At 39.3% G+C, this 18,229-nt stretch overlaps 1 protein-coding gene across 9 annotated transcripts in view; it reads left to right on the top strand.

Annotated features, from left to right (window-relative positions):
- Positions 1-17,761, top strand: part of LOC311517078 (meiosis-specific coiled-coil domain-containing protein MEIOC-like) — a 48,466-nt gene extending 30,705 nt beyond the window's left edge. For 6 of the 9 annotated variants that reach the window (XM_084621657.1, XM_084621655.1, XM_084621656.1 and 3 more), the window contains 5 exons: positions 5,614-5,715; positions 8,753-10,553; positions 11,832-11,966; positions 12,098-12,278; positions 16,682-17,761. In XM_084621657.1, the coding sequence (XP_084477783.1) occupies positions 5,614-5,715; positions 8,753-10,553; positions 11,832-11,966; positions 12,098-12,278; positions 16,682-16,938 (2,476 nt within the window). In that variant the 3' untranslated portion in view covers positions 16,939-17,761. The remainder of the gene's footprint in view (positions 1-5,613; positions 5,716-8,752; positions 10,554-11,831; positions 11,967-12,097; positions 12,279-16,681) is intronic. The other 3 variants (XM_084621652.1, XM_084621654.1, XM_084621653.1) reach the window with 2 other exon arrangements.
- The last annotated feature ends 468 nt before the right edge of the window (positions 17,762-18,229 follow it).

The raw sequence follows: 18,229 nt of genomic DNA, 5'->3' as shown, positions 1-18,229 counted from the left end.
TACTAAATAAGTATAATCTTATGCTGTTCGCTGTTTTCTGTAAGACTGAAAGTTTAATTGGGTAGGAGTGTTTGAGTATTGAAAGGAAGAAGTTATGGGATAACTACAGAAACTCATGGCCAATAAATTACCTGCATTGAGTAGTATTTATCAAATAACTTTGGAAATCATGGTTATACCTTTTTTAATATATGACCGAAGATTTCCTTATTAGGGAACGTAATGGGAAAGTCAAGTATCAGACAAATCTTGATCTTTGTATAATAACAAATATTTACCTTTTGAAAAAGCTTCCTTGTTACATCACGTCATTATGGCTCTTTTTGGTGACAGAGGGAGCTGTTTTCTGTAACAGCAGGGGTACAGTGAATGCCAGTTTCTTCCTCTTGTTACTGAACGGTACAAATGGATGAAGGTTAGGGGACATATGTGTGTGGAACTTCTCCACCACCCGTATCATAAGCATGCACATGCCAGCTTTCTGGGATTTATAGTCTTAACCAGGGATATGCAGAGGTCTTCCAGGGGGTACATTAACTCACCTAGATATTTGCCTAGATTTACAACAGGCTACATAAAAAGCACTAGCAAAGTCCATACAAACTAAAATTTCATACAGAAAAAATTAGAAAGTAAGCAGTTTTTCAGTAATAGTATGCTGTGACACTTCTGTATTTTTATGTCCGATTTTGTAAGCAAGTAGTTTTTAAGTGAGGTGAAACTTGGGGTACATGACAAATCAGACGCCTGAAAGGGGTACAGTAGTCAGGAAAGGTTGAAAACCACTAGTCTAGTCTAGTCTCTCTCTCCCTCTGTTTACATAACTCACCAGAGTTGCCTGTGCAGCCCTGAGGGCCCTCACTACTTGCATCACAGATTTAGCGCTGCTAGATGATATTGTTACATTGTAACTAAAATTTACTCGCTCAACCAGTGGTGTAGGATAGCTATTGAGCAACTTTTTATTAGTGGCAGAAGAGATCTGAAATACGGGATGTTCCAGTCTCAACATGGTTTACTTGATCCACTTACTCTCCCATCAAGGTGGGCAGCCTATATTAAGTATTGATAGACAGGAATCATGTTAGCTATTAAATTAAAGTTTTTAATGGACGCCACAGTCTGCACTCTGGTCCCTCTCTCCTAGGCCTGGGCTACTTTTCCCATCTAATCTTTCCTACCCTAGTCATTCAGTAGGCTTATGAAACTGTTGCTGCAGCTGCCTGCTGTTAGGCTCTGTATTACCCCTTCTTTTGTCTACTTCTATTTTCTTTCATATTCCTATTACCCTGTTCTGTTTCCTTTCCCCTTATATACCGGACATTTAAATGAGTGCACTCATTTAAATCTCACATTTATCTTAGTCATCTTAAGATAAATATGTGCATCTGTTGAAGTATTTAGTGTATCTTTATGGTAGCTTTAGAAATATATAGGCAGCTGTTAACAATTAGAGAAGTTATATAAATGCAGACCTCTCTCTCCCTCCCCCTGTGCTCTTTTCATCTTTATTCCCGGTGAGGTCTATGGCATGCATTCTTACTTCAGGGTTGTATTATGCTAACTACCACAGTAATTTTTTGGCACTTGATACCCATGATGACATCATCTGCATTTTCAATATAAATATCTCATTTTAGTATTTGTAACTCACTACATCAGAAATAGGAAGCCTAAGAAAGAATAGGTGCTGTGATGGGTTCCCCCCGGGGTGCCATCTGGAACTGGGGTCCCACTAAGTACCCACAAGCCTAGGCTCCCTCTCACACTGTGCTGCTGTGGCAAGCTGCAGACCCACTCCCACACTTACACCAGCATTTCACCCAGGTAGGGACACGCCCAGTTGCAGTTACACGCAAGCTCTCTAACCACCAGCTTCCCAGCCTGGGACACCAGAGCAGTACCGTCCTGCCATGGTCAAATCTGGCCAGTATATGGGTTTAATACCCGGTCCACCTCTCCCTCAATGTGAAGAGAACAATGCACACTTGTGGTAACCAAGCAGAGATTTTCCCCGAGCACTCCAGTCAAAGCTCCCCGGTTTAGATTAAAACATAAACAAGTTTAACTGCAAAAGATAGATTATAAATGCTAGCAAACAGATTAAAGCAGATTACCTAGCAAATAACTAAAAAACGCAAACTAACCTTAATATACTAAATAGATTGGATATGAATTAGCAGATTCTCACCCGGAGAAATGATACAAGCAAGCTGCAGATTCTTAAGGGGCAAGCAGCACTTGCTTTACAGCTTGGAATTCCCAGGTCTTTTATTCACAGGCTAGAAATCCCTTTAGCCCGGGTCCAGCACTTCCCCCAGTTCAGTCTTTGTTCCTCAGGTGTTTCCAAGAATCTTCTTGTATGGGGAGTGAAGAACTCCAGATGATGTCACTCACTGGATTAAAGGGAGAGATTAAGGAAGATAAAGGCATTGCTGAGAAGCTAAATGATTTTTTTAAAATCAGTCTTCACTGGTGAGAATATTGGGAAGAATGACAGAAATGTAGGACTGAAAGGGACCTCAATAGGTCATCTTGTCCAGTCCCCTGCACTAAAGGCAGGACTACATAACAGACCATTCCTGACAGGTGTTTGTCTAACCTGTTCTTAAAAACCTCCACAACCTCTCTAGGCAATTTGTTCCAATGCTTAACCACCCTGACAGGAAGTTTTTCCTAATGTCCGACCTAAACCTCCCTTGCTACAATTTAAGCCCATTGCTTCTTGTCCTATCCGCAGAGGTTCACAAGAACAATTTTTCACCCTCCTCCTTGTAACAACCTTTTTTCGAAAACAGTTATGTCCCCCCTCTGTTTTCTCTTCTTCAAACTAAACCCATTTTTTTCAATCTTCCCTCATATGCATGTTTGCTAAACCTTTGCTCTTCTCTGGACTTTCTCCAGTTTGTCCATATCTTTCCTGAAATGTGGCACCCAGACCTGGACAGAGTACTCCAGTTGAGGCCATTATTAGCAGGGAGTAGAGTAGAAGAATTACTTCTTGTGTCTCGCTTACAACAGTTGATCACCACCCTCTTTATAACAGACCTCAATGTTTTTGAAGACTATTATTAGACCTTCCTGTCAGTCTTCTTTTCTTGAGACTAAACATGCCCAGTTTTTTTAACCTTTCCTCGTATATCAGGTTTTCTAAACTTCTTATTGTTTTTGTTGCTCTCCTCTGTACTCTCTCCAATTTGTCCACATCTTTCTTAAAGCGTGGTGCCCTAACCTGGAGACAGTACTCCACCTGGGGCCTCACCAATGCTGAGTAGAGTGGGACAATTACCTACTATGTCTTTTATACTACCCCAGAATATTAGCCTTTTTAGCAACTGCATCATGTTGTTGTCTCATATTCAATTTGTGGTCCTTTGTAACCCCTTGATCCTTTTCAGCTGTACTACTGCATAGCCAGTGATTCCCCATTTTGTAGGTGTTATTGCTCTTTTTTTATTCTCAAGTATAGTAATTTGCACTTGTCTTTATTGGATTTCATCTTTCTGATTCCAGACCAATTCTTCAATTTGTCAGTATTTTGAATTCTAATCCTGCCCTCCAAAGTGTTAGCAATCCCTCCCATCTTGGTGGCATCTTCAGATTTTATAAGCATACTCTTCACTCTACTATCCAAGTCATTAGTGAAAATATTGAGTAGCAGCAGACCCAGGACAAAGCTCTGTAGGCACTACATACATCCCTTAGTTTGACACAGAACCATTGATTACTCTTTGAGTATGGTCTTTCAACCAGTTTTTTACCCACTTTATAGTAATTTAATCATTTCCCTAGTTTGCTTATGAGAATGTCCTGTGGGACTGTGTCAAAAGCCGTAATAAAATCAAGATATCTCACACCTACAGCTTCCCCCTATCCTCTTGGCCAATAACCCTGTCAAAAATGGAAATTAGGTTAATATGGCATGATTCATTCTTGACAACTCCATGTAGGCTGTTACTTATAACCCTATTATCCTCTAGGAGCTTACAGTGGGATTGTTTAATAATTTGTTCCAGTATGTTTCCAGGTATCAAAGCTAGCTTGAATGGTATCTAAATTAGCCACTGTTCCACAGGAGTGGAGGGCAGCAAATTTGTACATATATTTTAAAAAGGGTCTGTGGGTGACTGGAATTATAGTTCACAAAGTTTTGCATCTGTACCTGGCAAATTTATTGAAATGATCATTTAAAAGGGAAAACAAAATGTCTGAAAGATCGTGATATGATAGGATTTAACCAGCATGGTTTCTACAAAGGAAAATGTCTCATTAATGTCTTACAATTCTTTGAACATGTCAGTGAAGTAGTGGATAAAGGAGAAACAGTTGATGTTTATCTGAACTACCAAAACAACCTTTGACCAGGTCCCTCAAAAAAAAAACAACAAAGTAGTCATGGACTGAGAGGCGAAGTATTGTTACGGATCAAAATCTGAGGAGGAGCTAGGAAGCAAAGGGCTATGTCTACATTGCAAATATTACAGCTGAACCTGCGCTGCTGTGGTGTAGATACTTTCTACAGTGATGGAAAGGTTCTTTTTTTAAATCCACTCCCTTGAGAGGTGGTAGCTAGGTTGACAGAAGAATTCTTCCTATGACCTAGTTGGTGTCTATACTAGGGCTTAGGTCGGCTTAGTTATGTTTTTCAGGAGTGTGACTTTTTTTCAAACCTCTAAGCAACATAGCTACATTGACCTAAGTTTAGGTGTAGGCCAGGTTGAGGATTAAGTGGCCAAAAAAGAAATATTTCCCACAATGTGTAATTAAGCTGTGGAAGTCGCTACCACAGAAAGTTGTTAAGGCAAGAATTTAACAAGATTAAAAAAAGGATTGGATACTTAACACAGATATCAAGAATATCCAGAGTTATAATTAGGTTAAAAATTGGTGGAACAGACATTAAACCAATCTCTGACTATTATAGATCACAATCAGACCTAAAGTTGGGAGTGCTGGGGCGCAGAACACAGTAGGGTTATTACACCTCGTTATATTTGGTGCTGGCCACTGTCAGAGACAGGATTCTGGATTAGATTGACTTTAGGTCTGATCCAGTATCGCAATTCCTATGTATCCTTTTGTAGTAATTTTCATGGAGCTGGTTGGAGGATGTTGGGTGTTGTTCCTCCCACTCTTCACAGGAGTGTTGCAACCCACTTCATGTCTGCTCAGTCCCCACCCACTCTTATCTCCCCAGAACAGCTTTCTGTGGAAGAGGGAGGAAAAGGTGACAAGGAGGCAGATGACATCCCATCCATCTTTTTTCCTTCCCATTCCCCTGTAAACATTCTAGAAACCAAAAACAATGCTTTGTGCATGAGGGCTGAGATCTGCACAAGGGGCCATGATCCTGATGCTTTAAAACATACTAGTTACTCAGATATGTGTTTACCATCAAAGGTATGATAGAAGATAATACTTAGCTTGTCATCTGCAAGGAACATTATTGCATTAATTTTTGGTGGGTGAGGAAGCTTCCTTTTCTCCTCCTCCTATATTTATAATATGTTACTGCTAAAGAAATCAGAAGGTAAACTTTTGTGTGTTTTCTCTTTATTGGTGGCTTTTTCTCCTGAAGACAGGATCATATTTGTCTGGGTCATTATTTTTCAGGGCACAGATAAATCTGTCTTACTCTGGCAATGGCCCAGATATGTTTGGGTTAGTGTCGAGCATCCTAGAGGAGCCAAACAAGCCAGAACCCGTTACAGATTGGTAAGTTTATACTGAAAACTTGCATGGTGTTGTATGTCTTACATTTTAAAGTAAGTTTTATATATTTTACATAACAGTAGACATTTGACAAGACAACTTATGTGTTGTCTGACATAGTACTGAGTTTTAAGATATTTAAATAAGCTATCATCAAGTTAAATGGGAAAGATCTGTTACTAGTACTTACTTGTAATAATCTAAAGTAGAAAGGCAGTCTTCTGTTCATCCTTCTACCAGCAGATGGCAACTGGAAAGAGAAATGCATGTCTTTTGTTACTTTAGTTTTATTAAGAGTAACTTTATTATTATGACTGTGAATATATCTGAAGGTAAAGGTAGCTCATAATTCAGATCATTCTGAAATATATTTGTATTTCTAGATACTATAAAAATCTTAGGATTTTGAACTGATTGATCATTGCAGCTAAATCATTTTGAGTAAATGGCCTCCAACTTAAGAATTTTGCTGTAGCATAGGCAGCCTTTTTCACTCAACTAAGACAAATGTAGAAGGTTTTATAGTGGGGGTTTTAACGATATATACACAAGGCTATTAAAAAAAAAACCATTATAATACCGTCCGCATTTGTTTTAGTTGAGTGGAAAAGGCATCTTACCAAATGCTATGGCAAAATTCTTCAGTTGGAGGCCAGTTCCTCAAAATGATTTAGCAGCACTGATCAATCAATATAAAATGCTAAGATTTTTATATCTACACATACAAATACATTTCAGAATGCTTTGAATTGTTTATATATTTCCAGGATTTATGAACTATAATATCTAAGAAAACAAAAAATATCCCCCCGAACAGTAGCCAGTCCTGCAAATCAGTATTTTTTTTTTCTTCAATAAACTTACAGGGATAACATCAGAAGCAAAACATTAGTGTTGTATCTCTTCCCACATCATCCATCTGTCTTGTCTTTTTAGACTGCAAACTATTTGGGAGCAGGGACCAGATTTATGTTCTGCAAGGTACCTAGCATACTTTTGGGTCCTAACTAAATAATACTTTTAATTATACAACTGTGATGAAGTTTGCTAGTGGGATCTATGCAAATTATATTGTAGGAACATGAAAGTTAAATTTCTACCATTTTTGTTTTCCAAATGCAAAAATATTTGTATGTAACAGAAGAAAATAATATGGCACTTTGAGTGCTATACTGATGAGATGCTTATTCAAAAGACAATGTCATAAAGTTGTGGGAATATACCAGCAAAGGAGGTACTCCCTTTTATTACTGTCATGAATTTTGGAGTGTCTTTCCTTTATAAAGAGAAGCAATGATATATTGATAATGCATAGTGATAAGAGCCATAATTTTGATTGTCCCCAAGAAGAGCCCATATTTTGGGTATAGAATCGTAGAATATCAGAGTTGGAAGGGACCTCAGGAGGTCATCTAGTCCAACTCCCTGCTCAAAGCAGGACCCATACCCAATTAAATCATCCCATCCAGGACTTTGTCAAGCCTGACCTTAAAAACTTCAAAGGAAGGAGATTCCACCAACTCCCTAGGTAACCCATTCCAGTGCTTCACCACCCTCCTAGTAAAAAAGTTTTTCGTAATATCCAACCTAAACCACCTCCCCCTCTGCAACTTGAGACCATTACTCCTCATTCTGTTATCTGCTACCACTGAGAACAGTCTAGAGCCATCCTCTTTGGAACCCCCTTTCAGGTAGTTGAAAGCAGCTATCAAATCCCGCCTCATTCTTCTCTTCTGCAGACTAAATAATCCCAGTTCCATCAGCCTCTCCTCATAAGTCATGTGCTCCAGGCCCCTAATCATTTTTGTTGCCCTCCTCTCAGGGCTGTCCTTAGGATTTATGGGTCCCTATGCAATATTATTAAACTGGTGCCCCTATGCCTGATGGCAGACCAGGCTCACATGTGTATTTTAGATAAGGGTGGCCTTTTGAAGGATTTATTTAAAAAACTATATGTCTGAAGAGCCAAGCATTGAAGGCTAAAGATGAATACTCAGATTGTGCATCTAAAAATCTATGCAAGGATTTTTTAGAGATGTGATTTTTATAATCTTCAGCAACCCACTAATGAAATATTTTTAAAGCAAATTTTAAACTTAAGGTCCTGTAGACTAACATGTTCTGAGGCAACCCCGCCGATCAGCGCCTCCCGCATCTCCTGATCAGCTGTTTTGTGGTGTGCAGGAGGCTGTGGGGGGAGGAGCGAGGGCACTGCAGGCTCAGGGGAGGGGGCGGGAAGGGGTGGAGTGGGGGCAGAGCCAGGGGTTGAGCAGTGAGCACCCCCCGGCACATTGGAACGTTGGCACCTGTAGCTCCTGCCGTGGAGTCGGTGCCTATACAAGGAGCTGCATATTAACTTCTAAAGAGCCACATGTGGGCCACCCCTGTCATAGAAGATTGCTAAGAGGGGAGGCCATCAGACATTTTCAACTATTACAGGAGTCAAATCTGTATCTGACGGCTTACGAATATTGTTAAACATCGAGCAGGATGATGTGTATATTTAAAACAATGATTAGAAAACCTTATAGAAAGGAATTTAAATAAATGCTTTCTTGCTGGGGGCAAAAACACACTTTTGAACAAGGAAAATGTAATTAAAGAAATAAGAATTACTGCAGAACATGGAATCGACTTTGCGGAGATGTTGTGAGGCTTAATTTTGTTTTAGAATACTATGGAATCTTTCTATGGAAAGTGCTATATAAGTTCAAATGTCAATACAGAAACTCTTAAAGAATAAATAATTAAGTCTCTGAAGATTACGAAGGGCAAATAGTTGTGATTGAAGCACCAAAATGTGACTAGAAAAAACAATAAAAAATAGACTTTAGGAAATAATTATAGGCTGTCAACAGTCTAGTACACTAGTAGTTTTTTATTGCTGATTTCTGTGACAAAATTTCTTGAAATTATATCTTTAGCAAAGGTTTTAGTAGTAGCTTTGCATTTTGAAAAGACACTAAACTCTCTGAACAAAGCTATAATGTAACATAAATGTGTTTGGTCATTCCTAAACGTGCAATTCTATTTGTTACAGGAATTCTCTGTCGAGATTGTTTCCCCCTATGTGGGCATCTGACATTGGAAACAATGGTGACTTCTCAGGTCTGTCTTCTAAGCATCCTTTACAAAGTAAAGATTTTCCAAACCTGATTGGCACACAGAGCTATTATCAAGGACACTTGCAAAAGTCACCTGATGTAGAGACTTTACACAGAGGATTTGAAGACCTTCATCTTATAGAGTCTTGGCTTTCTCCTTCTGACCCATATACTCAGCCATCTGATGATATCTTGAACATTTACCCTGAAAATTCTGCTTTTGAAAATAATGCCATAATTCAGCAAGAAGGATTAGCATTTCAGAATGTACAATTTAATCAGCACGTGTGCAATTATGATAAGATGAACTTAAATGGAGACAGTGAAAAGCACTGCTCTGATTTTAGTAATTTTTCTTCTCAATGCAGAATTAAAGATGACACTGGTATTCAGAAAGAGTATTGGGAAACTGACAGAGCAAGAGGCAAACTTACAAAAAATGACAAACAAGAGCAAGCAAAGTACTCCAATGATGCTAATGGCACTTGGGGCAAAATGTTCCAGGACAACCATTTGTTTTCTAAAAGATATGAAGATTTTACAACTTCTCATAAATCACAGCCATCTGTTCACCAATCGCTCTATTTTTTCAATCAACCATTTACTAAAGAAAATAGTTTTCCTGGAGGAACAAATAGAAACCCACAGGAAATGCACTTGCAAAATGGCCATAATAGCTTCAATTTGGGAGAAACCTGTAATAACTCTGAATGTAAGAGCCATATTAATCCTAAAGAATGTTCTCGTAAACCTTCTGAATATCATTTATCTGTAAAAACTGCTCAACAAAATGGAAATTTTCATTCACCTTACCGTGGACATACGTGGCTGGATGGTAAAATCTTAAGTCCCACATCTACATCAGATATTGCATATAGGAAGCAAAACCAAGTAGTAACAAGCCCACAGTCTTCTTCTGGGGTTTCAACTATGTCCAGTGGATCTCCAACACATCAGTCTGTAACCCAGCCCTCTTATTACTCACAGTTGTCACCAGTGCCCTCTTCAAGGAAAGATGGAAGGATACAAATATCAAATAGTGTTCCTGGTAACTTGGGGGGTTCAAATTTCTTTGCAGAAAATCAGAAACAAATTAAACCTATTGGACATTCCCAGCATGATTCATTGACTAATAAAGGCCAGTATCGTAAAATACCCGTTAATTTGTCACACAACTGGTTAACACAGCAGAATTCGGCAAGTGATGAGTCTGAAAAGTATCATAGGTTTCGCAAAAAGCAAAACCAAGATAACTGTAATAAAGATGAAAGAAGAGGTAGAAGGAATTGGATACCCCATCCTGGGTATGCAGGGCAAAATCAGCAACAGTTCAACATGTTCCGAAAGAAGCAAGAACAGAATGGTGGCAACGTGTCAGATTTCATCAATCCTTCTTTTCTTCCTTCTTTCCCATTAATGTCTGATTTTAAGCAAAATCCCAATTTTACTCCATTTAATCCCCATCCTTTTCCATCAGCAAATAATTTTGCTTTTCCTCCATCACCATTTCCATTCTCGGAACTTGTTGATCTTTTTCACTATGATGATTTTAACCATTTGAATCCCTTCATTAACGACCTATTTTGTGGGGAATTAAGTGCACCATACTTTGCCTTTCCAACTCCTTTTAACAAGTATAGGCCTCCAAGAAATCGCAGTGGACCTGCTAATGAGCTTCATATTCGACTAGAGGAGTGTTATGAACAGTGGAGAGCTCTGGAGAAGGAGAGGAAAAAGGTAATAATATATACCATGATAGACTTGTATGTAGGATGGTGATTATAAAGGAACAGCTAGGTAGAGTAGAAATTCCTGCATCTTACTGGTAAAAAGGAGCCAGTCTTGCTGCCTTTTTGAAATATTGTGACTTTAATTCCACTCTAAATATTTTGAGCCCCATCTACAACCATCTATTTTGAGTATACAAAATTGTAAGAAGATACCAAACAGTGTGAATGTCGTACAATTGTGCGTGAGACTGAGATTCACCTTTCATTTTTCAGCGGCACAGGAGTTAGGACCGCTTATTCAGCAGTAATTTTCTTGAACTAAATTACACCTGACACCAGTGGTTGCTTAACCAAGTACCCTCTTTGGCCAAAGGTCTTATATTATCTGGTGGCATGGATCCTATTCTTCGGTTCATGTTGTTCAGTGCAAGTTTAGTAGCCAATAGTTACCACTATCCATGGATCGTGGAAGAGGCCACTGATGTGACTTGTATAGCTAAAGCCTGAATGGTTGATAAAGCAGGGACTTTATTAGTCCAGCTATTTTTGGATAGTACTCAGTTCAGCATGAACTGAGGGAGGGCCAAGAGGATGGTTGTTTATATCTGACTTCAAATATAAGAGATATGTCACTCTAAAACATATTATTTTGGCTTTGTCCAATATATCTTTATCTGCCTGGTATTGGGCTTTGCTTAGGCCTGTAGTCATAGGTGAGTTTCATGTCCATGTGGATGACTTTTCAGGGCTGATATCTTCTCAAAGCCAATATGTTAAACCTGGGATTATCCTTGGGGGTTTCAAACACAACCACTGCAGCAATTGAGGACATCTCATGTACTTGCTAGTAGTTCCTGGATTTGACCATCTGAGAGTCCTTAACAAAATGTTATCAGTAGGCAGTTGGGAATTCACATCTCTAATTTGGTGTGACAAAGCTACAGTGTAACCTTTCAAGGACGGTGCAAGATCCTTCTATTTACTTGTATCTGTACCCAAGACTGGTTAATATTGTAAAGGTAATTTTGTTTGTTGGTTACCGATGTTGATTCTAGATTTATGCTTTAAAGTAGTACTTGGAATTTTTGGAAGTACCCTTATATTTACAGCCAGTTGTTGGCAATTTAAAGTTTAATCATGACTTCTTATTGTTTTAAATGCCTCCAGAGACTTAAACAGCAGACACATCTCATCCATCCATGTAGTAGTGGAAAAAATAGAAAAGCTTAGGCTATAGGATGAAACTCCATTCTAAATATTTTAAAGGTATGTGTTTTCTCTTCAGACTGAAGCTGATCTTGCAAGAAACTTTCCAGGAAAGCGGGTATCTAGCTCAAATAACACTCCTGTTTCTCGACTTCCTGCTAACCCTTCACGAGTGGATCGTTTGATTGTGGACCAGTTACGAGAACAGGCCAGAGTAAGCATACTTACAGCATGGAATCTTCTGCAGGGATTAGTATCATCAGGTTATATTTTTGTGGGTTTATTATATTTTGTGTAGGATTTTAAAAAAATAACTGTTTTTGGTGTTTGAAATATATTCGTTAGGTGCTCACCTTAATAGGAAAAATGGAAAGGCTTCGCGGTACTCCTGTACATGGGAATATATCCAAAACTCTGGAACATCATTTAGAAGCCATTCATGTTACACAAGCGAGGCGGAAAGATGAGATTGTCAATGCTGCCAATCCACAGAGACAAGGAGCACCTCGCTATAATAATGAAAAAGGTAAATACTTTTGATTGCTTTGTAGTTCTAAAAATTGTTTTTTTTTTTCCAATTTGTATTCAGTTCAATTTGTAACACATTTTAAATGTTGTTTTAATGGTAACAAGTAGACTTACTCCCTTAAACAGAAACTTTCTCTATATGTGTGCCTTTGACTTTAAAAGAGAAAAATCCCCCTCACTTGTATCAGGTAATTTCTGCATAGACTTTATTCTGTTTTGTGTTGTTGATTTTTAGACCCCTTCTTGTCACAAGATATTTTCTCGGTTTAAAAAAAAAAAAGCCCTCTTTATTTTATTAAATAATCAGATTTTGTTAAAGACTCTGGATGAATTCCTACTTGTTTCAATGCATGCTGCTATTTAACAGGCAGGGGATATGAGAGTTATCACTGTAAAAAGGTAGCCTATGACTGGGAATTGATACCAAACAAAAATATCTGCCAAGTAAGCAATTCACCATCCTTAATTAGGTTGTACTCATTTTAACAAATTGAGCTTCGTCATTAATAGTGATTGAGAGTGGGCTTTCATCCTTCTTAGCTTACACAGTGAAAATTTCCTTGGTCTTACACTTCTTATTAATTGATGTTTTGTTTGTCACAAAACCACTACAAATTTGGCCTGATTGGCAGCTTCTGCCGAGGTATAGCAAGCAAGACTGTTTGATGACAGGAGTCAAGTGCACTGGTGAATCAAAACCAGACCTCTTTTGTTGGGATCCCATCTATCCAATTTGGAGGCACCAAAAAAAAAAAAAAGAAAAAGAAAAGTTGGGTTTCTTTGTTTTTGCTTTGTTTAAAAAAAAAAAAAAAAAAAAAGGAAGAGGAGGATAACTCTTTGTGTAAGATAGAAGCCCAGGATCCTAAGGTTAAGCATATTGTGGGCTAGTACTTCCCTGCTAGCAGTGAAAAGAATAGGCTTTACCACCAGATCTTGGTGTTGAAGAGTTCGAGTTCACCGCCAAGAACAGAAGTTGTATTCGGCAGTTAATTGAAAGTAAGTAAATTCCACATGGAAAAGGCCGTATGTCCAGACTCCAAAAGTGGAATCCATAGTCTCAGTTGAAACATAAAACCATCCTGATCCTGTGGACTTTTTCCTCTTAAAGATGTCAGACAGACTGGAAAAGCTGTAATAAAAAAAAAATCCACATTTGAGTTAGTAGACAGATTCTTGTAGACTTCCACTGCAATTGCGTGTTTGGAGGAACTTATCCCAAACAAGGACAAAAGAATTGGCTTTTTAATGACAAATATCTCTGGCAGTTTTATTCATGCTAGCCCCAATCACATTTCCAGCCAGACCCTTCGTGGGTAGTGCACGAGTTAAAAGGCAGCTTTGGCTTCATCCGTGGGTTGTATTTTTCAAGCAAGCAGTTGCTACTTTCGTAATGGTGATTGTGATCTGTGTAACCCAGACAAGAATGGCGGAGAATTTCAAGTAGGACAAAGTCATTGTCTACCTCCACACATGTTCTCCAGAAAGAGCATACATACTATAAATCTTGTATCTCCTTTCAACCGGTCCAGATGCAACAAGAAAGACCGCTCATCCTATACAGGCAAACTGAAGATTAGATCTTACAAGGAGACAAGACAAGAGTTAGTCTTTCAAGGTGTTTTCTCCTTTGTGATTTCTTGAATCGTTATGATTATCCACAAGGAATAAGTATCTTACACAGAGCAGTATATCGTGATTGATCATGTTAAATGTTGCAGAGAGAGCCAGGATAAAGGTGGAAGGCTGCCCTCCATCCATCTACATCAAGAGAACATCCATCTGTGCCAATAATACAGTTTTTGCTCCATGTTCTTGGGTAAATCCAGATTGCTTAGGGGCCGATATCTTGGTTTGAGATCAATGAGACTGAAAGTGATTTATTGCTAGCTTGCTGGGAACCCTAAAGATTTCATAGTGGATACTAGCCAATTCGAGTGCATCCAGGGTGTATTTCTTAAGTGTTGGTCAGTCTGGTCTATGATTCAAGGATGAAGGGTGGACTTACTCACTGAGTGAGGCATTGGCTATCTCCGTCAGGTGAAGCTCCAGTTTACTTTTTTAAAACCAAGCAGGAAGGGTAGTATAGGACAGGGGTCGGCAACCTTTCAGAAGTGGTGTACCAAGTCGTCATTTATTCACTCTAAGGTTTCACATACCAGTAATACATTTTAACATTTTTAGAAGGTCTTTCTCTATAAGTCTATATTATGTAACTAAACTATTGTTGTATGTAAAGTAAACAAGGTTTTTAAAATGTTTAAGAAGCTTCATTTAAAATTAAATTAAAATGCAGATCTTATCAGTTTAGTGCAGTGGTTCTTAACCTGGGGTGCACGCACCCTGGGGGTGCAGGATGCCCTTTCTGGGGGTGCGAGACATGCAAGATTTTTTTAGAAGGTAAATCATTGAAAAAACAAATTAAGCGCAGGCACATAAGTACAACTATTTTGTTTCATCAAACCTATGTATTTATTAACATTATACATTTTTAATGATTTCTGTAATATACAGACAAAGTTTTTAAGTTTTCAAGTTTTTAAGCTAATTGTAGTGTAACTTTTGATAAGGGGTGAGAGAACATATTTTAAGAACTCCAGACCATCAGCGGGCTGAGCGGGGATGGGTGGAGTGTATTAAATTGCTCCCCATAGGAATGTGCTACTTACAGTGTACCGCTTACGGCTGCCCGTCCTGATGCTCTGAGCGGCATGGTAAGGGGACAGGGAATGGGGTGGTTGGATAGGCGTGGGCGTCCCAAGGGGCCTGTCGGGGTCGGGGCTGTGGATAGGGGTCGGGGCAATCAGGGAGCAGGGGGGCTTGGATGAGGGGGTGGGATCCCGGAGGGGGTGGTCAGGAGACAAGCAGCAGGGGGATTGGATGGGTGGAGGGTTCTGAGGGGGATAGTCAGGGGGCAGGAGGTCCCAGGAGGGGGGGACAAGGAGCAGGGGCGGTGTGGGATGGGTCAGAGGTTATGAGGGGGGCAGTCGGGGGAGGGAAGCAGGCCGGCTGTTTAGGGGGGCACAGCCTTCTCTACCCAGTGTAGTGTATTAAATTTCTCTCCATAGGAATGTGCTACTGACGGTGTACTAGTTACGGCTGCCAGTCCTGGTGCTCCGCAAGTAGCGCATGCCTACAGGGAGAAATTTAACACACTGCACCGGCGGACAGAGCCCCAGACCGAGGGCGGGCTGAGACGCTCAGCCCACCACTGGTCTGGGGTTCCGTCCGCTGGCTCCTGCCAGCCGGGGTCCCAGCCACCGGCCCCACTCAGCCCGCTGCCGGCCTGGGGTTCTGTTCACTCAGGCTGGCAGCAGGCTGAGCAGGGGCGGAGGCCGGGACCCCGGCTGGCAGCAGCGTGCCAGTAAAAATCGGCTCGTGTTCCGCCTTTGGCATGCGTGCCGCCGGTTGCCGACCCCTGGTATAGGACTTGCAGGTTTGGGATTAAATCTCCTTTAGGGTGTTCAATAATTCCTTTGTTGTGAATGGGCTGAACTCAGTGAATGATAACATGTAAGTTGTCACACTATCTTGAAGGAAAGGAAATTTTTAGTACAAAGTTCTTTTTTTTTCCCCCTGCTTTATATGTCAGCACCATTTGTCACCAACAGCCCGTGTTCTGGAGTCTGAATTTATCTCATAACTTCGGTGCATTGGAAAGCCTAGAATATAACTAAAGAAATATTGGAAATATGGTTCTTTAATAACAGGGTGCAATCTTTCCCGCGGTTTCTTGGAATTACGTTACTATAATAAAAGGAGTACCTGTAGCACCTTAGAGACTAACAAATTTATTTAAGCATAAGCTTTCGTGAGCTACAGCTCACTTCATCAGATGCATTCAGTGGAATGTTTTTTCTTGTTTTTTCCTCCCCCCCCCCCCCCCCCGATGTTCTGGTTTAACTTGGATTTAAACTTGGAGAGTGGTCAGTTTGGATGAGCTATTACCAGCAGGAGAGTGAGTTTGTGTGTGTATGGGGGTGGTGGGGATGTGAGAAAACCTGGATTTGTGCAGGAAATAGCCCAACTTGATTGTCATGCACATTGTGTAAAGAGTTGTCACTTTGGATGGGCTATCACCAGCAGGAGAGTGAATTTGTGTGGGGGGGTGGAGGGTGAGAAAACCTGGATTTGTGCTGGAAATGGCCCACCTGATGATCACTTTAGATAAGCTATTACCAGCAGGACAGTGGGGTGGGAGGAGGTTTTGGTTCATATTCTCTGTGTATATATAAAGTCTGCTGCAGTTTCCACGATATGCATCTGATGAAGTGAGCTGTAGCTCACGAAAGCTTATGCTCTAATAAATTGGTTAGTCTCTAAGGTGCCACAAGTACTCCTTTTCTTTTTGCGAATACAGACTAACACGGCTGTTACTCTGAAATCTGATTCTTGTCTTTGTAGATGTTCTTGCTCTGGCAGCTGCCATTAAAGAGTTAGCTGTTTCCACACGCAAGGCTCGTACTGCTTTATGGTGTGCACTGCAGATGACTCTACCTAAAACCTCCTTAAGCACTCCAGTGAAACAGGAGGAGGTCGAAAGGGCATTGCAAGAGCTTTGTCCAGGAAACACAAGCACACAAGAAAAAAATAGTGCAGATCCTGAAGACCAGGGAAGCAAAAAAGAGAAACATGAGGAACCCATACAGATTTCTGAATAACTGTGCAGAGAAAAAAAAAAAAAGGAAGAAAGTGAATTGCATTGTGCTATGGAGAACTTTTTTTTGCTAGGTTATCAGAAAAAATAAGGATAACTCAACTGATCAGTGCTGCAATTTTATTACTGTGATTCTGGTGTTGACAAATATTTCTTGTAATAGTGTTATTGCAGTTTTAATATTGCTGGTATTGCAGTGTCTTCTATGTAAGATAAAGATTTTATTAATAAGGGGAACTGGGCAATAGCTGATCATTTTCTTGACCACTTAGCCAAAGCTATGTATCAGCTGTGACCCAAGCCATGATCTGAGAAACCAGTGAGTGGCTAAGCTAATTTTGATTCTTTTCTTCATTTGTTAGTTTTAAAATTTAACATTCTTTAGAAATGTCATTTTTAAAGGGTATTCCATAATTATTGGGGTTTTTGCACCATTATGTATTCTTTTAAGTGCCAGAATGATTGCTAAAAAATGTAATTGTACTGTCACTCAACACTGAATAGTCCACACTTCTGCTTTGCTATTGTGACAGGGTGTCAAATCTTTCAGGTAATTGCCAAGAGTCTGACTGGAATAATCAGAGTTTAATGTTCGTTACATGACCTGCTTGTTCTGCCAATTAAAAGTTTCCAGCTGGACCAATCTAAACCAAAAGTTCCCATAGTATAATCCTTGTGGCAAAATTTTTACATAATAAATAAATGAAGAACTAATTTTAAGGAATTTTTAGAGTTGCAGTATATTGCATTAAAATACAGTTGGCAGTTAACATAAAATAGTTACTCTGACTTAGAAATTAGATTTACTGATGCCTAATGGTTAAAAACAGTAAGTATGCACTTAATGAAAAATTACATGGTTAATAATATGTTTATGGTATTTTAATTTTCAGAAACATTCCATATTTATTTTAATGTTTTGATTAAATGTTTATTTAAAATTCTATTTTAATAATATACAGTTGGGTCTTTTGCCAAACCTTCCTAATAATCAGATTTAATGATTTACTCAGGAACTATGTATATTATATATATAAATACACACAGTATATAGGGGTTTTTTGAGGGGTAGGGATGTTTGCAAGATATTTACACAAAGCTAACTATACTAGGTTACCAAAGCTGTTGAATTGATTTGTTTTAGCATGAGAAGATTTCATATGTTTAATTGCTATTTAGTAGTCTTCATCCTGGGGCTTAGACAATCAGAAGTGTTACGTATCAATGTGAATGTACAGAGTAAGAATTAGAAAAGGATGAATAATTCATATTTTGATCTTAATCACACTACTTAT

Source organism: Lepidochelys olivacea (assembly GCF_965140295.1).
Source record: "Lepidochelys olivacea isolate rLepOli2 genome assembly, chromosome: 2".
Classification (NCBI taxonomy): domain Eukaryota; kingdom Metazoa; phylum Chordata; order Testudines; family Cheloniidae; genus Lepidochelys; species Lepidochelys olivacea.
The sequence above is the reverse complement of the archived record's forward strand: the minus strand, read 5'-3'. Positions and strand labels throughout refer to the sequence as shown.